This window comes from Martes martes (assembly GCF_963455335.1).
Source record: "Martes martes genome assembly, chromosome: 6".
Taxonomy (NCBI): domain Eukaryota; kingdom Metazoa; phylum Chordata; class Mammalia; order Carnivora; family Mustelidae; genus Martes; species Martes martes.
In genome coordinates this window covers 85,074,398-85,098,772 of record NC_137893.1, presented here as the reverse complement: position 1 = coordinate 85,098,772, position 24,375 = coordinate 85,074,398, and the positions used below count along the sequence as shown (strand labels likewise).

At 39.5% G+C, this 24,375-nt stretch overlaps 1 protein-coding gene across 1 annotated transcript; it reads left to right on the top strand.

The window, feature by feature from the left end:
- Nucleotides 1-614: 614 nt before the first annotated feature.
- Nucleotides 615-24,153, top strand: GLO1 (glyoxalase I). The gene is made up of 6 exons (XM_080805722.1): nucleotides 615-799; nucleotides 15,402-15,484; nucleotides 18,267-18,407; nucleotides 19,147-19,214; nucleotides 20,351-20,440; nucleotides 23,787-24,153. Exons 1-6 carry the CDS (start codon nucleotides 716-718, stop codon nucleotides 23,873-23,875), a joined length of 555 nt encoding a protein of 184 aa, XP_080661848.1. The 5' UTR covers nucleotides 615-715; the 3' UTR covers nucleotides 23,876-24,153.
- Nucleotides 24,154-24,375: the final 222 nt, after the last annotated feature.

The window sequence follows — 24,375 nt, the reverse complement described above, 5'->3', positions numbered from 1 at the left end:
CTATGTGTCAGTCATCAAAGAACAGTGATAACTAAGTCTTCCAAGGAACACAAAATATATGCCTTAGAAAAATTAATGTAGAACGTTAAGTAGTGAAACCGTGACTTAAATCTCATTTGAACCCGACCAAAATCCTGCAAGGAAGCTCAGAGAGGAGCCAGTAATTACTCCATGCTTCTATAGTGTATAAATAGTGGAACCAAAACTCGAACCTGGATTTTTTACCAAATGAGAGTTGTTTTAATTATCCTGTACGGCTTAAACTGAGAAAATACTTTTGAATCCTTCTACTTTAAAAAGAATAGCTCCTAGTTCTCTTTCCATCATGTTCTAATTTCCTACCAAGTTGCAACAGGGAGGTATGGGTGTTTCCTGAACTTTAACAATTAAACGCAAACAAGGTCAACAAGCAATACTGAGAAATCACGCTTTCCACTCGGCAAGATTTTTTTGTATCTCCCCCGCCCCCTCAAGAGCAAGGCACCTTGGGAGTTGTAGTCTTGGGGCAGAGTCCTGAGGCCGGAGGGGCTGATTCACTGGGACCAATCAGCGGAAAGCCAACTTGCTCTCCGCGCAGCGATTGGCTGGAAATCAGCGACCGCCCTCCCCGCGGCGCCCTCCCGGCGTCGCGAGTTACAGGCAGCACCCGGCCCGGGAGGAGTGTGGGTGGCTGTCCTGTTCTCGGGACCGTAGTCGGTGAAACAGCATTGCGGCCATGGCAGAACCGCAGCCTGCATCCAGCGGCCTCACCGACGAGGCTGCCCTCGGTTGCTGCTCCGACCCGGATCCCAGCACCAAGGTGGGCGCAGAACCTACTTCTCCTGAGAAGCGGCCCCGGGGCGGGGCGGGGCGGGGCGGAGCGGGGTGTTGGGGGAGGCGTGGGAAGCTCATCCCCTGGCTCAGCTAGGCCCGGCTCGGGCTAGGTTCGAACGCCATCCGGCAGCGGCTGCAACTCCCGCCGCTTGGGGCGGGCCAGAATGGGTCGGATGAAGGGCTAGGGCTAGGGGTGTCCAGTAGGGGATCGTGAGAGGATCCATTTCCCCAGAGACTGCGACCCTGCTTGCATTAACTTGTTTATTTTGGGACGGTAACTAGAAGCCGCGGCCAACCCCGAATCAGATCCCTTGACTCTGTGCGTGTTCCTCGGGTCAATAGCTATGGAGGGTGAGAGCAGCTTCAGAACTCGCAGTCCAGGTTCGAAGGTCTCTAATCTATGCTGGCCCCTCCCAGCCTATTCTGGCTGCGGGCTTAACTCCTGCAAACTAATCATGGATCCCGCCGAGTTTAACCGCGCCCCAGAGTTCGCCTTTGCTTGGTTTTTATGGTTGCTCACGGCCACACTTCTGTCCTCCCTGTGCTTGGTGGCCCCTGGAGAAGTGACAGTAATCGTGAAGCTTAGATCCAAGGGGAATCTTGGAGATTCCTTCACCGACCCTCTCATCGCAGCTGAGACCCAGTAAGAGGAATGACCTGTTGCATCCCTCCGGCTTGCTTAACATGTCTGCACTGAGTCAGTGTAACTCACTCAGGTGTGGTGCCTCCACGCTGGCAAGATTTGACATAGCAGCCGCTTGGGGGGTTTATTGCAGTGTCCGTGTCAGTAAACGCCTTTGTATTTTTTTCATTCGATGGGGGAATTTCTGAATTCCTTGAGGATTGAATATGTGTCGATGAGTTTGCCCCCTGCTTGCTCTTTGTCTTCGGGGTGAAGAGTCAGATACCTCTGATTGCTAAAGCCTTTGACTGGCGCCTGGAACTTAGGAAAAATAGTAGTCACTGCAAAGTTCAGGAGGAAGAAAGAACGAACGAAATACATTTCCTCCTACACTCATTTCCCTTGTATACCCGCTAATGTATTATTATTATGTAATATAAGTACCTAGTTATTTCACATAATATAAACTGAGCCATTCAGTATAAATTAGTGTCCTAGATAACTGGGGATTTTGTATCTGGGGCTATTTAAAAAGATTTCAGAGATACCTTTAGAAAATTTGTTAAATACATTTTCTTGCATTCTTAAACTACACATCATTGAAATTTCTCTTGGTTATATGGAGTAATTACTTCTTGAAATTAATAATTTTTGGTCCTGAAATACCATGTGGGGGACATAAAATTGATATGTGGTAGCAGCTGGTATACCTTGAGTGTGCCAGGTCCTGCGTTGTTGTTTGAAGTACATTACTTAATTTAGTCCTCAGGACAACCCTATGAAGAAGGCATAATTATTATCTCTAGTTTACAAATAAGGAGACTCCAGCATAGAAATATCGAGTAACTTGTCCAGACAGGCACCTGCACTCTCACCTTCCACCCTTATTCTGCTTCTGGAGTACTGACTTCAGCAATTTTGGAACTTGACATGAAGTAAAGTAAAAGACCTAAGTGAATTAAATTCAGCCTGATGGGGGGTTTGGGGGCTACTGGGATGAACAAGATGAGGTCTCTTCACCAAAAGGACACCAACTCTAACATAAGACGGAGTTGGGATTAATGTGCTGTTTAAATTATAAAGTACCCTGGGAGTGCAAGAAATTTTGGAAGGTAGCCTCTGTGGTATGTTATATACCTGGGGTATTTGATGTTTGAAGACCTACATTCAAATCCCCAGATCTGCTATTGGCTGTAGTGATCTTAGCAGGGCACTGGGGCTGAGTTTGTAAAAGCAATATAAAGAGAGCTGCAAGGAGGATTAAGTGTATTATTTTTCTCTAAACTATGAAAAGTGATACAGTTCAACTCTGGGGATCAGGGAGTACATCAGCCAGAAGGTAGGGGTGGGCCTAGGTCTTGAAAGATGAGTAGGGTTCCAGAATCATCTAGGAGACTGAGTTACATGGGAGGGGACATTCTAGGTGGAAGAAAGACCTGAGCAAATATGGTGAGATGCAGAAAGATGCAGTGCAGGCGTGTTTTGGAGAGGCAGAGTTACATGTTTCTGAAGTTTAGGTTATCTAAACAGTGGAGCTGTGGTGAAAAAGGCTAGAATGGGAGGTTGGAGCCTCCCTTTCATGGAGAGAGCTCTGAATGTCAAATCTAAGGAAGCTGGATTTAAGTAAGTAGTAGGGAATCATTCAGGATTTGAAAGCATTTTATAGAGTACTTTGGAGGAATCCAGGCCTGGAGGTGATGAGGCAACCTGAAAGGTTCTTCCAGAAGATGAAACAAGTGGTGAGGGCCTGGTTTGGAAAGGAGAGGATAGTGGTGATAGAAAATCAACTTTCCTATTGATTGTCTGCATCTTTATCATAAGGACATTCCTTGGCCTGTCCTTGGCCAAGGAATGTACAGTCATACCACTTCCTGGGTAGTCTTATTGGCCAGCTGTCTTCATGAGGCCAAATACTTCTTTTCCCAAGTGATAATCTCCTGAAAAAAAAAATGTTTTTTATAGTCTCTATCAGTGTCCTTTAATGTAATAATTTGAAGTCTTATCCCATCTGAGTGGTAGGTGATAGGGTCAGGGAAAACTTTGAGTGTTGGTGACACTTAAGCTGAGTTTTACCAAATACAGAGGAAGTAGCTAGGTAGAATTGGGTGCAGGGGTAGGTGGAAGAGAGAATGGAAAGGAGGAAGGAAGGGGAATGGCCAGAAGGATGAATGACTGTTCTAGGCAGAGAGAATCATAGTAAATATAAAAAGTACAAGACATCAGAGAACTGATACAGGAATCTACAGATGACACAAGACTGAAGTTGTAAGCAGTGGGAGTTGAGGGAAAGGTATGCAAGACAGTCATCGGGATGCTCAAAGAAAATATGAGCATCCCCCCACCCCATTATGCTTGTTTTTCCTCACCCTGTAAAGATTTCTATTTGGTAAATATATTTTATAATATATATGTTTTATTAGTATATTTGTATGTGTATATAATTAAATACATATTTGTAGGAGGTGCACGCTCTCTTTTTAAACTGATAAAAGTTTACCAAAAACATTCAAAATGAACAGTTTAGGGGAGTGCTAACAAGTGATGAAGTTAGAGAAGTATGCAATAACCACATGTGCTTGCTTTTGGGACTTTCCTTTAAAAGCTGTGAAGTACCACTAAAGGAATGATTTTTATTTTATTTATTTGAGAGGTAGAGAGTACGCAGGGTGTCGGGGAGCAGGGGCAGAGGGACAGGAGAGGGAGAGAATCCCAAGCAGAATCACCCTGAGCATGGAGTCCAATGCAGGGGTCAGTCTCACAACCCTGAGATCTTGACCTGAGCCAAAACCAAGAGTTGGGTGCTTAACCTACTTAGGTACCTGGGCACCCCTGAAGTAATGATTTTTTTTTGAAGTAATGATTTTTAATCCAGAAATGACACAGTTGGGTTTCACTATAGGGAGATGACTGTGGTACTTTATGGGGAGGTCAGTGGATTGCATCTAGGTGAGCCTGCAAGAAGCAGAGACCAGGTCGACTAGGACAGTCATCCAGGGAGGAAGTAGTAGCTCAAGAACACTTGAGGAAAATAGTGCTCATTAGAAAGACACAGCAAGAGTCCAAAGGGATTTAAGGAGTCAAGTTGGTAGGACACTTGGGCTAGATTAGAGAGAAGTGGGGAGGGAGAAATCTAGGAAGACTCCAGGTTTCTGACTTGGGCTGACAAGGGATTCTAGTGACACTATGCTAAGTACTTTCATGCATTATCCTGTATACTTTCCAGCTCAACCCTACAAGCTGAGAACTATAATTATCCCCATTCTAAAGATATGAAAACTAAGGTTCAAGAAAAGTAATGATTTACTTAAGGTAATGGTGGTAGAGCCAGTATTTGAACCATATTGCTTCTGAAGAATTATTTCTCTCACACTTGTGTGTTTTCCCTTCCTTTGCACGAGATTTTTAAAGGCCTTGTGATCCTGAGGGCTTCTAGGATATTCCTGTTTTTGTTATCTGTTGTAAGAGCAGTCTGGCAGTTATGTTTCCTAATATCACAGGTAATTTTAAAATTTTAAAAAATTTCCTCTGTGTCTCCTAGCTGTTTCTGCCTCCCTTATCTGTAGGGTGAGTATACTTGAAGTACAGCTTTGGCTGTTGAGTTATAGAGTGGGAAGGAAAGAACCACATGAAACCAATTTAGATAAGATAGAATAAATGTAAAGGGAGTGGCTGAATTATTTTCAGGAACAATTTATCACATTCTGGCATAGGTTGAGTCAGGCAAATAACACTGGAAAGAGGAAGATAGTGAAGAAAAAAAACATATCAAACCATCTTGTACATCAACCATGTGCTCCAGCTGTTACATAGAAAACAATTTTGTTCCCCTCAGATATGCTTGTATTTTCAAAAGGGTCTTTCCAAAAAGGCACTTGTGACCTTAAAAAGTCAAGAAAAAACAAAACCTGATCCATTTTTTGTTTTACAGGAGATGGGATACCTAGGGGTGAAGAGTTAAGCCCTGAACCTTTTGATGAGAATTTGACAATTTGGTTAACTCTAGCCATTTCCCAAGAAACAGAAATGGTGTTTGTTGCTTAGCAATATTGCTTATGATAAAAAATAACTTGATAGGTACATTGCATCTAGAGAGGGAGAATTATCAGTACCCCATAGGAAGTCATAGCTTTGGGCTTCCCTGAATGTAGTGGCTTTTAAAACTGTCCCTTGTGGAGATTCTGGAAGCTGCGCCTGTGCGGTTACTACTAGAGATACTGGTTCCTGTGGTCATAGGGCTTCTACACCAGGGTGATTGCTCCTCCTACCCAGTGCAGATCTACTCCCTACCCCTGAGCTGTACAGACTTCTGTAAGTACTCCTGCTGAAGGGGGACACCTAGCCCTGCTGTGTGCAAGCTGTGTTTTTTCTGACAGTTCACCCTTTTACCCTGTGGTTGTCCTGTGAGTCTGAATGTTGAGTTGAAGATTCTGCTGAGGGTAATGCAATGCTTTTGAAAATTCATTGGGAAAGAGAGTTGATGGGCTGCAAAGGGAGTTGGTCTCACTGTTTCTAAGGCCAAAACACACACTTTAGGCCAAAGAAACCTTAACATTTCTGAAAATACAGCTAATGCAAATTTGAAACTTTTCTTGTCTGAAGACTGAAGGTAGAGGCAATGGAGATCCTGATCTTGATTTTGAGTAAGATGGAATATCTTATAGAGCCCCTTGGCAACAGTTCTGGAGAGATGAGTGTCTTCATCATTAGAAAAGGCATATGGTGACCAAACGTACCTCATTGTTGGGGCAATTGTATAAAATCAATTTGGACACTTTTCTGGGAACATGGAGTACACATACTTTTTCCTGTTCCTCCTGTTAGGTACAGCTAAACACTCTGGGCATTTTATATAACATAAACATAGGAAAACAACTGAAAGGTGGAGAGAAGAAGGCAGACTAACTAGGGGCCTTGAGACCCTAGGAGCAACATGGTGGCCAGCTTCCCCAAGTTTTATTTTTGCCTCATTTAGCCCAAACTTGGAGCTATAGAAATGTCAGTGGGTGCAGACAAAACCAAACCAAACCCCATGAAAACCTGCTTTCCATTCACAGGACCAGGAAATAGGCAGTGTTTCCTGATAAGGCAGAAAACTTTTAGATAATAATGGCTCAACTACAGCCAAACACCACAGAAAAAAACTGTGGCTTCATCCCTGCCTGTGCCAGCAAAGGCTGGATGGGGAGCCTAGTCTTTGCCGAACAGGTTGCAATGAGGTGTGCATTCTCCCCCTGCCAGGGTGGGATCAGAGAAGGTTGAATAGGAGGCCATGACTTTTGTCATGACTTTTGTCATGACTTTTGAGACTTTTGTCTCACCAAGACAATAATAAGCTTTCACCACTTGATGTATTAATGAAGAAACATGGGGAACCTGAAATTCTGCCCAGCCCCAGCTATGGAAATGTTTTAAGACAATTATAAATGGGAGAAAGTAAAGGGATGTAAAGAGAGGTGAGGTTTCTGTACTTCACTCAAATTGATAAAACAATGACACCAAGTGAATGTGATAACTTATATATATTTGAATGCCTAGAACAACCTAGCGAATGCCTAGAGAAAGCTATACAAAGGGTACATGAGGAAACAGATAAGTCCAAATTAAATTATTAAAAACGTTCTAGTAACCGACAGGAAGACAAAGAAAAAATTGACAGAAAACAAAAGTAAATAAAATAACCAACTTAAGCCCTAGTATTTCAGTAATTACATTAGGTATAAATACACCAATTAGAGATTAGCAGGGTGGATTTAAAAACATGCTTTAACTTATCTCTGTATGAGATAATTATCTAAACTTACTGTGGTAATCATCTCACAGTATACATGAGTCAAGTCATTAGGCCCTATACTTTAAATTTACACAGTACTATATGTCTGTTGTATCTCAGTATAACTGAAATAAAAGAAAATGAAAACATGCCGCAAATATATGCTGTTTGCATGAAACCCACTTCAAATGTAATAAGAGGCAAGTTAAAAGGATGGAATAAGATTATTATGGAAACACTAATCCAAAGAAAGCAGGAATGGCTGTCTTAATACCAAATAAAGTAGACTCCAGAGCAAAGAAAGTTATCATAGTTAGAGAAATATATTTATATGATGATAAAAGGATCAGTTGATCAAGAAGATGTAGCAGTCCTAAATGCGCACTAAAAAACAGCTGCAAGAAAAGAAGAAGCAAAAACTGATTTAATGGAAAGGAGAAATAGAAAAAAGTTCCCATTTGTAGTTGAAGATTTCAATACTACTCTCTTAACAACTGATAGTACTAGACAGAAAATTAGCAGGAATGTAGACAAACTGTACAACACCATCAGTAAACAAGTGATCAACCTTTAAAGAACACCACCCAAAAACAACAGAATACACTTTTGTTTTCACGTGCCCATTAGAATGTATATCAAGACATACCATGTCATGGGCCCCCAAAACCAACTTCGACAATTTAATATTACTGAAATAAGACAGAGTATATTCTTTGACCACAACAGAATCAAACTAGAAATCAGCAGCAGAAGCATAACAGGAAAATCTCCCAACACTTGGAAGCTAAATAACACTTTCCTAAATTCGTGGATCAAGAGGAGGTCTCAAGGGAAATTAAAAAAAAAAGAAATAGATTGAATGAAAATGAGAAAGGAATCTTAGCTAAGACAGTCCTAAGAGGGAAATTTATATTACTAAACACATACATTAGAAAAGAGAAGTCTCAAATCACTAATTGGAGTTCCCTCCTCAAGAACCTGGAAGAAGAGCAAAATAACCCAAAGGAAGCAAAAGGAAGGAAATAATAAAAAGCAGAAATCATTGAAATTAAAAACAGAAAATAGAGAAAATCAGTGAAACAAAGCTGGTTCTTTGAAGAAAAAAAAACAGTAGAATTGATAAACTTGCAGCAACACTGACAGAAGACACAAATTACCAATATTAGGAATGAAATAGGGGATACCACTACAGACTGCAGACATCAGAAAGATAATAAGGGAATTTTAAAAACAACTCTGTACATGTAAATTTGGCAATTTACATGAAGTGGAACAATTCCTTGAAAAACACAGACCACTGTAAGTTACCCATGTGAAATAAATAATGTGACTAGCTCTATAACATAGGGAAATTGAATTCGTTATTAAGAATTTTCCAAACAAGATATCTCAAGGCCCAGATGATTTCACTGGAGAATTCTCCCAAACATTAAAGAAAAACAAACATCAATTCTATACAATCCCTTTAAAAATTGAAGAGGAGGAACACTTCTTGATTTTTTTTTAAATGTTTGTACTTTCTCAAATTTTTACTTAAATTCTAGTTAGTTAACATAGTGTAATACTGTTTTCAGGAGTAGAATTTAGTGATTCATCACTTGCATAAAACACCCAGTGCTCATCATCACAAGTGCCCTCCTTAATACCTGTCACCCATTTAGCCCATTCGCCCACACACCTCCTTCCCTCAACTCTGTTTTCTACCTGATTCATTTTATAAAGCTAGTATTACTCTGATACCAAAAACCAGATGAAGACAGTACAAAAAAAGAAAATTACTAATATTCCTTGTAACTATAGAGGTAAAAATCCTTGATGAAATATTAGCAAATAGGACGCCTGGGTAGCTCAGTGGGTTAAGCCTCTGCCTTCAGCTCAGGTCATGATCTCAGGGTCCTTGGATCCAGCCCCACATTGGGCTCTCTGCTCAGTGGGGAGCCTGCTTCCCCCTCTCTCTCTGCCTGCCTCTCTGCCTGCTTGTGATCTCTCTCTCTCTGTCAAATAAATAAATAAAATCTTCCAAAAAAAAAAAAAAAAGAAATATTAGCAAATATAATCTAGCAATAAATAAAAAAAAATTACCATGACTGAGTGGGGTTTATTCCAGTATCCAGTTCAGTATTCAAAAATCAGTCAAAGTAATCATTATATTAGAGGCTAAAGAAGAAAAAAATAGATTTGACAAAATTCAACACCATCCATGTTAAAAAAAATTTTTTTTTTTTTCAGAAAAAAATAGGAATGGAGGGGAACTTACTCAACTTGATAAAGATCACCTATGAAAAATATACATTGTACTTAATGGTGGTGCTTTTCCCCTAATTTAGGGGAACATGACAAGGATGTTTGTTCTTACCACACTTATTCAGTCTACTGCTAGAAGTTCTAGCCAGTGCAGTAAGGTAAGAAAAGGAAGTAACAGTTATACAGATTGGAAGGAAGAAATGAAACTGTCCCTGTTTGGACATAATTGTACATAGGAAATCCTAAGGAATCTATAAAAAACTCTTCCAGGACTAATAAGTGAGTTCATTGACGTCACAGAACAGGACGAAGATAAACATAAAAACCAATTCTATTTCTGCATATTAGCAGAAAACACATGAGCACCAAGATTAAAAATATAATTACTCAAAAAAACTTCTTAGATATAGATCTACCCTGTACCAGACTTATATGATGAAAATTACACAGTACTGATAAAGATTAAATAAGTGGAGAGACATACTTGTGTTCATTGTTGGAAGACTCAGCATAGTAAAGATGTTAATCCTCTGCAGATTGATACACATATTTAACACAAATTTTTTTTTTTTGGTAGGTAACATTATTCTAAAACTTCTGTGAAAGGCACATAAGCTAGAATAACTAAATTTTGAAAAGAATGAATGGAAGGAATCAGTCTATCTGATTTTGAGACTTCCTATGTAGCTACAGTAATAACTACTTAGTGATATTGGCAGAGAAGACACAGATTAGTGGGACAGAATAGAGAACCCAGAAATAGACCCACACTAATACACCCTACAGATTTTCAGTGAAGGTGTGAATGCAGTTCAGTGGAGAAAGGATAGGCTTTTCAACAAATTGTGCTGGAGCATTTGAACATACATAGGTTAAAAAAAAAAAATGAAGATTTACCCAAGTTTCATATCCATGTCCCACCTTTGCAATTTTGTCAGGATGATTGGGCAGACACATAAGATGTGCACTAGAAACATCCTTGATTGTACTGTTAATTTTTTTCAAAGTAGTTTTGAGCTAATTAAATTTGGACAATACTCTCCCAAAGCCTGATTATTTATATTACTCTTTTATAAGGCAAAGGAGCAAATCTTTGTTAACACCTAGTACCCATCCCAGAAAACCCAAAGATAGTTTAGATATAAAAGGCGACTTTCATTGTCCAGATTTTTAGAGCATGAAAAGGAAAGACAAAGTTAAGAGTTGTCTGATGAGACAGGACATGAATGTAAGTCCTACTTTTTTAAACACAAAATATGTTTATTTTAAATAATGTTTTAGAACCATAGTAACAAGCACTCATTTTTAGGGACTTTCTGAGGAAGGATCATTTAGGTGTTTACCAAAGTACAGAGCTGACAGAATATGCTGGTGATAAAAAGCAAACTATTAGCCAAGAATAACTGGAGGCTTTTATAAAAAGCAAGCTCTGCTTGTTTTTTATATCCTCCAAATAACATTTTTATAGCAAAGGATTCATAAGCCTGTTTTTCATGAATAAGTCCACTAATATTGAATATACCTTTAATTTTTTTGCCATGTATAGACTTCTTTTAAAGTTAAAAATGGCATTAGAATGTATATATATATATTTTTAAAGATTCTGTGTATTTGGCACAGAGAGAGAAAGAGTGTGCACGCAAGTGCGCAGAAGCAGGGGGTGTGGCAGAGGAGGAGCTGATGGGAGGCTCGATCTCAGGACCCTGGGATCATGACCTGAGCCGAGGGGAGACATTTCACCGACTGAGCCACCCAGACGCCCCTAGAGTGTGTATTTCATCTACACATTTACTTGGAAATAATTTGTTTATTATATGATTCTTCTCAGTTGGAACAATGCTGTATTTTTCCATTTTCTCTCTTTTTTGAAAACTATTTCTTCAGCTTTATTGAGATATAATCAGTATATAACAATGTATAAGTTTAGGGTGTACAACGTGTTGATTTGATATACATATACTGCAAAACAACTACCACAATAAGGTTAGTTAATGTGATCATCTCACATAGTTACTTTTTTTATGTGTATGTGCTGACAGCTTTTAGGATCTGCTCTCCTACAACTCTCAAGTATACATACAATACAGTATTGTTAACTATGTATAGAGTTTTTTTTTAAGATGTTATTTATTTATTTGACAGAGAGAGAGCACAAGCAGGGGGAGCAGCAGAGGGAGAGGAACTAACAGACTCCCCACTGAGCAGGGAACATGATGCGGGACTCGATCCCAGAACCCTGGGATCATGACCTGAGCCAAAGTCAGATGCTTAACCACCTGAGCCATCCAGGCGCCCCATGACGTATAGACTTTTAAAAGTTCATTTTAATACTCATTTATATGTATGTATTTAGATAGTTTTAGTACATAGCCATGTTAATAGAATTCATGTTTAATAAAATTAGAGGCTTAGTATACTTTTAAGATGTAATTAATCTGAATAGCCTATTAAATAAACCATACATGTATGTATCTTTTTAAACTTAATATACCATGTGAATGCTCCCTGCCATTTAATATACCTCTAGAGAGCAGCATTTTAAATGGATTCACAATATTCTGTTATGCTGTGTCATTATTTGTCTATTTCTTGGTTGTTAGAGGCAGTTTAGCCACGATTGTTGAAAGCAAGGTCTTTGGAACCAGACTGCTTTTTCTCTGACACTTACTCTCTCAGCAGAGAGAGTGGGCATGGTAATAATACATATTTCATAGGGTTGTTGTGAAGATTATGAGTTGATTTCTGTAAATCACTTAGAACAGTGTCTGGCACGCAGTTACTATGTTAAGTGTAATGATTTTTTTTTTCCAGTAATGTTGGATGCAGCTTGATTGTAAAGAAACATTATAGTGAAAGTTCATTTACTCATTCAACAAATATTTATTGGGAATCTACTCTGTGCCAGATTCTGTTCTGAGGTGAATCAGTAAACAAAACAAACGCTCTTGTCCTTATGGAGTTTATATTCTAATAGGGGAAGAAAAACAATAAAAGATAAATGTAGTAAATAGCATATTGCACGGTGAAAAGTACTATGGAAAAAGAAAATGAAAAGAAGGGGTAAGTGGAGAGTTACAGTAGTCAGTTGAAGGCCTCATTGGGAAGATGACATTTGAGCAGAGTTAAAAAGATTAGAAGTGGCTCTGGGGAGGGGCACCTGGCTGGCTCAGTTGGTAGAGCCTGCAACTCTTGATCTCAGGGTCAGGAGTTCAAGCCTCACATTGGGTGTGGAGCCTACTTATGAGTAAATATTTTTAAAAACAGAGAAGAGGAGTGGCTCCGGGCAAAGAGCCTTCCAGCAGAGGCCTAGGTGACCTGCTGAAGACAACAGTGGAGTTGAGTGAGTGGGCAGGAGAAGGGGTGAGCGAGGCAACCGGGGCCAACCATCGAGGGCCCTTGTCCGGACTTTGTCTTTAACTCTGAGTGAAATGGGGAGCCCTCTCAGGGTTTTTGAGTGGAAGAGGGAACTGGATTAACTTTAAAAATTTCCTCAAGAATAGATTTTAGGGGACAAGGTGAGAGAGAAAAGTACCAACAAGTCTGGGTGGGAGGAGGGGTTGATGGGATCAGGGTGCTAACCTGTAGTGAGAAGTGTAGAATCAAAGAATTTAGGGAAATTAGCTTTATGTCCAATTTTAGTATGTGCTGCCTAAGCGAGCACTAACTTTATGTCCATAAAAGGACAGTTTTGCTGATAAAATTGACCATTAATAGCTTAATGGTGTGTGAGGGGACAAAAAACTTATTAAAAGAGTAAAATAAAGACAGGAGTTCCAGGGACCATCTCAGTATAGGAAAAGTAGTAGTAAATGTACCAGGAGCTCCTATATGACATTGTAAGACAATAATTCATGTTTACAGAAATGTCCCTGAATCATGAAAATAAGAAAATTCCACACATTTTTAAAGCAAATAACTAGATAGCTGAGGTTTTGTGTATGCAATAGTAATATTTTTCAGGTAGTTTTGACCACTTGTGTATAGATCCCGCTTACCAAAGTTCAAACAGTGCTTTGTTTTAATCTGCACTAACCAAGAATATGAAGTTGAATTGTATTTGCTGCATTTTTATCTCCCTTCACTGCAATTACAGCATGACTTAGTAGGTGCTTTTGTGATTTTGTTCAGTAGGGAAAACCAAGACCTTATTGTGACCTGGATGTCAGGAGCTGCTTTTCCTTTTTTTAGTTCTTGCTGAAACTAAGACCTTCAGGAGTACAGTACCTGGCTGAGAAAAGCATGCCAAATATTCTAGAAACATGTAATTTCTGAGCCAACTGCCTTATATGTGATTATAAGCTGTGAATGAAGAATGAAATTATTATATTTATTGAGATCTGCTTATTAAGATAAAGTAGTTTTTAGGCTAGGTTTGTTTTAAGTGAGAATTTTAATGCTTAAAATAAGAGTACATTTTGGTCACTTAAAAATTTGACAAAATAGAGGGGTGCCTGGGTGGCTCAGAGGGTTAAGCCTCTGCCTTCATCTTGGGTCAAGGTCTGAGGGTCCTGGAATTGAGCCCCACATCGGGCTCTCTGCTCAGCAGGGAGCCTGCTTCCCCCCCCCCCCTCTATCTGCCTCTCTGCCTACTTGTGATCTCTCTCTCTTTGTCAAATAAATAAATAAAATCTTTTAAAAAAATTTAACAAGATAGAAAAATACTTTCTAATGATGCTGAATGAATAAAATACATTTGTGTTTATATGATGTGAGTTACACGGGAGAGATGTCTATATGTCTGCAAAGGGAGAGTTCAGAATTTTCAGGCCTGTTTGTCAAGCTGTGGGTGTAACAGGAAAAAATCTGTTAGGAAGCACAAATGTAGTGAATGGACTCATAGTTTGGAAGGCATCTATGGTAGAAAGAGACCTGAACTTAGTAGACAATTTAATCACCTCAGGTGTATTTCTCATCTATAAAATGGGGATATTAATACCTATAAATAGTAATGCTTCATAGTTTTTGTACCAAATGATGGCAAAGTATTATTAATGCCATTAATAATCTTAATTCCATGAATTAAAATACCTTCTTCTTGTGATGTCAAGCCTTTTGTTTCCTGATTTGTAAATTGGACAGTTTCACAGTGGTGTTAGAGACAGTAACTTTTTTTTTTTTTTTAAGATTTTATTCATTTATTTGACAGAGAGTGAGACAGTGAGAGAGGGAACACAAACAGGGGAGTGGGAGAGGGATAAGCAGGTTTCCTGCCGAGCAGGGAGCCTGATGTGGGGCTTGATCCCAGAACTCTGAGATCATGATCTGAGCTGAAGGCAGACACTTAACAACTGAGCCACCCAGGTATCCCGAGACAGTAACTTTTTAAGCTTTCAGTTATTTTAGTAGTCTAGGATCTTGTGAGTAACTTTTTGCTATGGTTACCAATAGTTTTGGAAAGGCATTTTATGCATTCATTTAGCACATTTTACAGTAATTAAATTCTTTATTTGTAACATCAGTTTCTCATTTTGGGTTGTCCAAAAGCATACTGGACGTATTTGGTTGTAAGTAGTTTATTTGGCAGGCAGTCAGAGAATGCAATAAAAAGTATGTGGAAGTGTATTACCCCTGAGGGCGACTGGGCTGTCATCCTGCAGGGACGTCTCTGCATGACTGGGTGGAACATACTGTAGAATTGTCCCACTAAGGGCCAGGGGAGCCAGGTTTCTTACCCACTGTCGGTTATTTGGAGGGTGTGAACCACCTCCCTGGCCCTTTGGGCCTGCCCCACACAGGGGCCTGCTCTTGTGACCAGAAGCATCCTTGGGCAGAGAGCTGTAGGCAGTGTAAAGTGGTAGGTGTGGAGACCAGGCAAGGCTGAGGGGACAAAGTTGCTTTCTTCTGAAACATTGTGTTACAGAGGCAAACTGTATCCTCCAGTGGAAAGCTTGATTAACATTGGTAACAAGTGCCAGACATCACACCTGTTTGTTATGTGCTCTTTCTCCTTAGGATTTTCTGTTGCAGCAGACCATGCTACGAATTAAGGATCCTAAGAAGTCACTGGATTTTTATACTAGAATTCTTGGAATGACGTAAGTAAACTATTTACTGGTGCCTGTAATGTTTAAATGCATAACTTTGCAAATACTGGAATTGTTTCCGGATCAGTTTAAAAAATGGATTAAGCTTTTCTTCAGAAATCACAGAAGTCCTTTTGTCCAGGTGTCTGGACTGGGCTCACTGGCCGAGTACTTGGGTGTTCTCTCCCTCCCTTCTCTTTGAGAGTTGTTTGATCCTTAATGTGTTCAGATCCTTTTAATGTTACAGCCTCTTATTTACTTTGGAAAAGATAGAGTTATAAAAATGCATTACTTCAAAAATGAATGAGTTTGCCTAAAATTGGCCACCTGTCTCGTTTTTATGGGATGTATTCTCTTTTCCTGAATAGGTAGTATCCACTGATCTTGCAGTCCTCAAAGCATATTTGTTTATTTTTCTTGATTTGTTTCCCTGAATAACATGAGGGGTTTTTCTTTGTTTCTGACAATATAGGTAACATAAAAAATAAAATGATTTTGAATTGACTGCCTGGATAGCCTCCATTAACATTGAGAGAAAAATTCAAGTAATACAGTATATGTTTGTTTAGAAAATCTGACCGGTTCAGAAAAATATAAAATAAAAAGCAGTCGCCTCCCTTTCGCAGTCCTTGTCCTCAACGTTAACTGCTGTTAGCAGTTTGTTATAGTTCTTTCCAGAAAAAGTAGTTTAGCAAATGTTTACAGCATATGTAAAAGACAGAGTAAAACAAATACATTGAACACTCAGTATTTGCCAGACACTTTACATGTTTTTCATTCAGTCTCCACAGTAGCTCACAAAACTGTTTATATTCCCCATTTTACAGATGAAGGAAGAAACCAGAGTTTAAAGACATTAAGTTACTGGCCCCAGATGCCACAGTGGGCACATGGCGGAGGGGGAATTCAAATCCAGATCTGATTGACTCCAGTGTTGACCTTGTTTTTCAAGAGCCCCCAAACAGGGTGCAACTTGACATTATACTGAAAGATATGGTCACTGAGAAAAGTGGGTTACAACAGGTTCATTTGCTCTAGTTCCCACCTGATTGGTGTGCAAGGCTTGTGCGGTCTGCTTTAGTAGGTGCAGAGATAGTTTTCATGACCTTATTATAAACATGTTTGAGTAAATCTTACTTGTGGGAAGTCAGTGCTGGGTCTCAGTGGGCCAAGGTGTATTACATAGCAGTGATAATTAAAAGAGCTTAGAAACCCTCCATTTGCTAGGTAGGCTTCAACCATTCTCTCTTATTGATTATAAATAAGGTTATCTTTGAGAATTTAGTCCTCAATAATCTAAATGAAATTGTATTGTGTCCACCCTCATTCTACCCTCCTCCTTGCAGAATAATGATATACTTTTTAAGTTTATTTATAGGCCATGACTTGAACTATCTTTTTGGCGGGGGCGGGGAGGAGGCGGGGGGCGGGCTGAGGGGGAGGACGAGAGAGGGACAGTCTTAAGCAAGCTCCATGCCCAGTGTGGAGCCCAGTGCAGGGTTCCCTCTTCTGATCCTGAGATCATGACCTGAGCTGAAATCAAGAGTCAGACGCTTAACTGACTGAGCTACCCAGGCACCTCTTCAACCATCTTTTTTTTTTTTTTTTTTTTTTAAGAATTTATTTATTTGGGGCGCCTGGGTGGCTCAGTGGGTTAAAGCCTCTGCCTTCGGCTCAGGTCATGATCCCAGGGTGCTGGGATCGAGCCCCGCATCGGGCTCTCTGCTCAGCAGGGAGCCTGCTTCCTCCTCTCTCTCTGCCTGCCTCTCTGCGTACTTATGATCTCTGTCTAATAAATAAATAAAATCTTAAAAAAAAAAGAATTTATTTATTTATTTGACAGACAGAGATCTCAAGTAGGCAGAGAGGCAGGCAGAGAGAGAGGAGGAAGCAGGCTCCCTGCCGAGCAGAGAGCCCAATGCAGGACTCGATCCCAGGACCGGGAGATCATGACCTGAGCCGAAGGCAGAAGCTTAACCCACTGAGCCACCCAGGCACCCTTCAACCATCTTTTTGAAAACTTTAGGATGGTAGTTCATTCACTCTTTGTCTCTTCTCAGTCTCTTCCTTTCCACTGGCTCTTTTCCCTCAACCTACAAACAAGCTGAAATCTTTATTCTAGCATAATTCTTTCCCTCTGCTCTCTTTCCCATCATCACCCATCATCTATATAGGTCAGCCGTGCTTTCTCACCTTCCCTTGTCTCCATCAGGGCCATCTGGCTTCTTCTGCCCCATGCTGCTGAAACTGCCCTTAGGACCTCTCCATGTCTAGTCACCTGTTTACAGTCTCAATGTTGTATGACCTTTCTGCAGTAGTTCATATGGTTAACCACTGTATCGTTGACATTCACATCTTTTGTGACATTCATCTGTCCTTCCTTCTCTCTTACCACCTATCCTCCCTTCCTTTTCCTAGGAGTTTTGGCATAGTAAGATATTTGACTTAACTGAATGTCATATATCTGAAAGAACAATAAGGAAATGCATCGTATTTTTTACCAAAAATGGACAAAATTTCCTTTGAAGATACCTTTGCCACTTAAGTACAATAATTCCAGCTAAATTTCATTATGTTTGAAGAATTATAAAAGTTTGTTTTGTGAAAACTTTTTTATTTCACTGATACTTACAGATGAATTTTTTTAATGAGATATTTTCATTGATTTCCCACTGCTCTTCCTATTAAATGGGTTCATATTATTCTTAGTAAAACTTGAATATTGTCATGTTGATTTTAATATGAGTCAGCCTTTCCTGTTGTTAATTGATTTTGGCTTGTTGTTTAATTTCAGGCTACTCCAAAAATTAGATTTTCCCACTATGAAATTCTCACTCTATTTCTTGGCTTATGAGGAAAAGAATGACATCCCAAAAGATAAAGATGAAAAAATAGCATGGGTATTCTCCAGGAAAGCTACACTTGAACTGACACAGTGAGTATCAGTTTTTATCTTTCTGTATAGTCTGCATTTTTATAAACCTTTTTTCCTTACTTACAAGCTTAATTCAAACCAGGTCTGCCTAATCACTTTGCATTTGTAGCAGCGTGAGTCTTTAAGGTCTTCGTAATTCCGGCATTTTAGGAATGTTGTTTTATTCTTTATGTTGTTTCTGTGTCCTTTGGAACAACTAACAAAAGAGCATTTATTTCAGGATTTTTGATTTATTGTGTTCCTGATTCAAACCAGCTCTGGAATCAGACAGACCTAGACATGAGTGTTGGCTCTGATGAGATAGCTCTGTGACCCTGAACACGTTGTCTCCTTTGGTGGCAGTCTCATTCATGAAATGGACTCAACTCTTAGCCCATGGAGCTGTTTGGAAGATATTTTAATGAGATCAAATAAATAAATAGATCAAATAAATTCAGTAGATCTGTTTGATCAAATAGATGAAATCAAATAAATAAATAGCCTCTATAAAGTATAATAAATGACAGTTGCTACTGTTACCGTTATTATCCAGATGCCTGGTTTTATTGTCTCCTTAGTCTAATTAAAATCATATTTTCCCATTTGCCTTTTCTATAGTTGAAACCTTAATATTTACATAGCAAAGATGAAACCAAGCATATGAAGTTGCATACATACATGCTAAGATTTCAAAGAGATTATTGCAGCAGAATATCTGTTCTACAGGTCACTTGTAATTCTGTTTTCCCTCCTTTTGTAGCAATTGGGGCACAGAAGATGATGAGACCCAGAGTTACCACAGTGGCAACTCAGACCCTCGAGGATTCGGTATGTTGGCCTGTTCCTGTGTTATATACATGGATTTGTGTGATTTGTGCGTTGGGCACTTATTAAGAATAATCAGCTTCTTTGTGTGGTATTGTCTTTCTGTGACTGACTTGTTTCGCATGGCATTGTGCTTGTAGATCTTTGTCCATGTTGTTGCAAATGGCAGAATTTCACTTTTCCATTGTATGTATATGTATTAATATTGATGGACAATTGGGTTACTTCTATAATTTGGCTTTTGTAAGTAATTTTGCAGTAAACATAACGATACATATGTGTTTTTGGAAAAAAGAATAATCAACTTCTTAGGAGTATGGTTGTTTTAATTTTCCATAAAAATTTTATTTAGGAGTTAATTTCATAGTCTCCATCTAAACCCTACATTTACTCTCTTACAATGATTTCACTTCTCAGTCTCAGGAGTGTATTTCCAGTAGACTTTTTAATTTAAAAAACTAAAACCAAGGTTGCTAATAATCCCCCTTTCTGTTAGCATACACTTCTTTTTTTTTTTTTTAAGATTTTATTTATTTATTTGACAGACAGAGATCACAAGTAGGCAGAGAGGCAGGCAGAGAGAGAGGAGAAAGCAGGCTCTCCACGGAGCAGAGAGCCCGATGCGGGGCTTGATCCCAGGACCCCGGGATCATGACCTGAGCCGAAGGCAGAGGCTTTAACCCACTGAGCCACCCAGGCGCCCCTTAGCATACACTTCTGCCCTGATCTAGAATCTCTCAGTCAAGATAACAGGATTGCAGACTTAAATTGGCTGTTATATAGTCAGTGGCCCCAGCAAACCTATTAAATATGAGTAAATGACTACTCTTTCTCCATAGTTATTCTTAACAGATTGAACTATACATGAGCCCAATATTGGGCTTCTTTGAGATAATGTATAACTCCGAGCTACTAATTAGCTTATCATACACAGCCAGTTAGACTTAGCGTCTTGTTTTTTAATACAAGTTTTTTTTTTGTTTTTTTTTTACAAGTTTTGAACTTTATTTGATTCAGTCAGTTTTCAGGTGCCTTATGTTTTGAAACAAACTCGTTTTGGAAGCTAGTTGTAGCCCTTGGATACCCTGCAGTAATTATTTCTTCCTTCTGTCCACCTTGTTTGGGGGTGGCCACCGAAGGTCACATTGGAATTGCTGTTCCTGACGTACATGGTGCTTGTAAAAGATTTGAAGAACTGGGAGTCAAATTTGTGAAGAGACCTGACGATGGTAAGTCTGCTGCTTGCTTTCTCCCAGCCTCTCCTCAGTTAACTAATGTACATGAAGCAACCGCAGAGAGTACTGTTGTAGTAGATCCTTCTGCTTGCAAGTAACTTTGAGGAAGTCTGCTTCAGCCAGCTTAAGGAAAACAAAAGAATTCTTGGAAAAATACCTGGGTATCTTAGGGAACTAAAACAGCAAGTAGGATGGCTTCACAGGGGACTAGACACAGAGTCTGGAGAGCCATCAGAAACCTGGGCTCTCTCCCCACTCTTTGACCTTACCATATTCTCTCACTGGCCACTGATTTTCACTATTTCAGGGTGTACCTAGCCACCCCAAAATAAGTTCCTTAAGGCCTATGTTAATCCGATTTTAATATAAATACACCACATCTCCTTAGTAAATGGCTAGTCTTTCATTTTTATTCTTCTATAACCATTGCATGTCCTTATGTTTTAGGCATCTGTCTAGAAATAGTGTACATATCTAGATTTTGTTGGATTTATATGTATTGTAACTATTCTACTTAGATCTGTTTCTGCCAGCATATTAACTCAATTTTTATTTGAAACATTTCACATTTCATTTTAATCCTTTTCTTTTTTTCAATTAAGAGATTTGATATCCAGGGGTGCCTGGGTGGCTCAGTCGTTCAGCGTCTGCCTTCGGCTCAGGATGTGATCCCAGGGTGGTGGGATCGGGCCCCGCATTGGGCTCCCTGCTCGGTGGGAAGCCTGCTTCTCCCTCTCCCAGCTTGTGTTTCCTCTCTTGCTGTGTCTCTCTCTGTCAAATAAATAGATAAAATCTTAAAAAAAAAAAAAAAGAAAGAAAGAGATTTGATATCCAGATACCCTCCCAGATCAGGATATTACTGATTTATTTTTCCTTTTTCTTTGGCCTTGGCTTTTATTTATTTATTTTGTATTTTTAAGTTATCTTTGCACCCAGCCTGGGGCTCAGTCTTAAAATCCTGAGATCAAGAGTTGCATGCTCTACCAACTGAGCCAGCCAGGTACCCCCTGGCCTTGCTTTTTTTTTTTTTTTCTTTAATACATACATCAAAGTCCTTTTCTCTGTGTAGCTCTTGCAGCATCTTTTGGGTTTTTCTGTCCCTCTATTAAGTATCTCAACCAAAACTGTTTTCAGAGGGTTTTTTGTGAGGCAAAACTTTTGAAGCCTTTGTAAGCCTCAGACCCGTATCTTTGTATCTGAATGACAGTTTTATTGAATATAAAATCTTAGGTTTATTTTCCTTTGATCTTGAAAATACAACTCCATGGTCTTATTTTTCTATCCAGTGTTGCTATTGAAAAATCGGCTGATTCAGGTTTTCTTCTGTTTCGCTCTGGAAGCTTTTGTTATATTTGTCATTTCTTTGTTCTTTTTCTAGGAGATTTCCTCACACTAGCATACCAGTTAGCTAATCTTTCCTCTTTTTCCTATCTGTTCTGATAGTCATCTTTTGTGTTCTCATCTATTGTATTCTGAATTTCAGCTATTATGATTTTGATCCCTAGTTTTTGCTCAGTTCCTTAAACATTTTCTTGTTCTTGTTTCATATTGGTAATAGTTCATACCATTCATCACTTTTACGTGTTTTAATAGCTCTTGGGCCATTGGTTTAATATTCGTTCTTCTGTTTGAATCTGTCATCCACCGTTTGTTTTATGGTTATGTTCCTCAAATTCTTGTCACTTTGATATCTGAGGAGTTGTTGTCATTGCAACTATTACTTTTCCAGTGCATCAGGCAGTGTGAATGGGGGGAGGCTAGACCCCAGTCTTTAACAGCCCGCATGCTCTCAGGAAGATGGGCCCTGCAGAGATCCCTAGGCACCTGACAAGACTTAAACACCTTGCATTCTGCACAACAGCTCTTCAGTCACATCTTCTTCCCCTCTGTCCCTCAGAGAGGAAGCAGGAGACCCTTCTTCTGAGGTGGTCATTCCCTAACTGTGATTGTGTGGAAAGTGAAGGCTGAGGAGATCAGTTGGTTTTCACCTGTTTCTGTCAGTTTCTCAAGGGCATAAGACTTCTATACTACCCTTATTTACTCCTGAGGGCATGTGAACCTGTCGTTTGAACCTCCCCTAATGTGGGGGCAGGAGCTGATGCCCAAGACACTGGGAGGAGCAAGAGCCAAACTAACAAAACCCCTTCTGTTTATTCTCCCACAGCCATGATGGACTGCCTTCTGGTCCAGGCCAAAACTATCCATGTCCACATGGACCAGGTTAAAACAGTTACCCCAACCCATTTCTTCTTCTCCCCAGTCATCACCTTAGTTCTCACTTTTTTCCCCCCCCATTTTCCATATATGTTCCTCTGGGGTTGATCTTGGGAAAAAGAGCCAGAAATAGATAGGATTCAGACTAATTTAGCATCTTGGTCCCAAAATAGTTGCTGAGGTCACATTTTTCCATTTAAGCAAACAACTCTACTATTAGGCCAACTAGCCTCTCAATCCCAGTTATGAATTCCTAGGAGAAAGACTGACAGAGCTTGAGTGACCTAGAATAGGGTTTAAACAAGTCATTATGACCCAAGCCTCTGGGTCTTTTGGCTGTGTGGGTATGCCATGCTACTTGCTCAAACACCTATTCTCTTTTCTTCTTTAAAGTAAAACAATCTTGGGGTACCTGGGTGGCTCATTCAGTTAAGCTTCTGACTCTTGGTTTGAGCTCAGGTCATGACCTCAGAGTCCTGGGATGGAGCCCTGCATTGAGCTCTGTGCTCAGCATGGAGTCTGCTTAAGATCTCCCTCTCCCACTGCCCCACCCCTGCTTACACACTCTCTCTCTCAAACAATAAATAAAATCTTTTATCTAATTTACATATTTGACAGAGAGACAACACAAGCAGGCAGAGTAGCAGGCAGAGGGAGAGGCAGAAGCAGGCTTCCTGCTGAGTAAGGAACCTGACACAGGGCTCGATCCCAGCACCCTGGGATCATGACCTGAGTTAAAGGCAGTTGCTTAACCAACTGAGCTACCCAGGTGCCCCTCAAATAATAAATAAAATCTTAATAAAATAAGACAATCTCTATGACTACTCAACGGGTAGCATGAACTGTATCATGAAGGTGAAGTAAAAATCTGGTGCCTAAAACTGCAGCCAGTTACAGAGTTTATTTCAGGAGAGTTGGTTCCCAGCTGTGTGTAGAAGGTAACTATGTTAGTCATTCTGAAATGCATGCATTTGGGCAACGCTGACAATAGAGTTGTCTAACATTAAAACTATAAACAAAATAATGTACTTTGTTAAAATGCAAATTAAAATTTGGATTAATAAATGTTCTTAATTTTAAATTTTTAAAAAGTCTCTTTTATAATTAAATTCATTTCATCTTACAGGTAAAATGAAAGGCCTGGCATTTATTCAAGATCCCGATGGCTACTGGATTGAAATTTTGAATCCTAACAAAATGACAACTATTATTTAGTTCTGTGAGAATACTGCTTTGCGATTTCAGTGAAGACCTTGTGGGAGGTAAAAAAGGAAATGGTGTGATTCAAGATAGACAACAGAAACATCTAGGACTGAAGAATCATTGTCCCAATTCAAATTATTCGGAAGTCCATTCCCCTTTTCTATTTCAGCCTATGTTTTTCACCTAATATTCAGTCATTGTGGTTTTAAAGTAGTGCTTTGTCTTATGTCCTTGAATGTAGTTAAATAACTTTATTTTTTAGGTAATAATTAGAACAGTTCCCTTCAGAGGCTGCGTTTGCCTTCTTTCTCCTCTATATGATTTCTCAACAAGTCTGCCTTTGAATCATCATTCTCAAAAAAAAAAAAAAAAATTAACAAGTTTTTGTTGTGGTTACCTTCTGGGGTTTCAGTTCCTCAGAAATACCTTTTCACAACGAAAAGTAAAGAACACTGAACAAAAATGAAACTTCATGTATACTTCAAATAGTATAAAGTGTTTATTTCACAAAA

Bases quoted from the DNA above. Each gene is read 5' to 3' on its own strand.
- GLO1 (XM_080805722.1), top strand. From the start codon at position 716: ATGGCAGAACCGCAGCCTGCATCCAGCGGCCTCACCGACGAGGCTGCC. The intron at 18,408-19,146 runs GTGAGTATCAGT...CTCCTTTTGTAG, and splicing joins GCTACACTTGAACTGACACA to CAATTGGGGCACAGAAGATG. The intron at 20,441-23,786 runs GTAAGTCTGCTG...TTCATCTTACAG, and splicing joins TGTGAAGAGACCTGACGATG to GTAAAATGAAAGGCCTGGCA.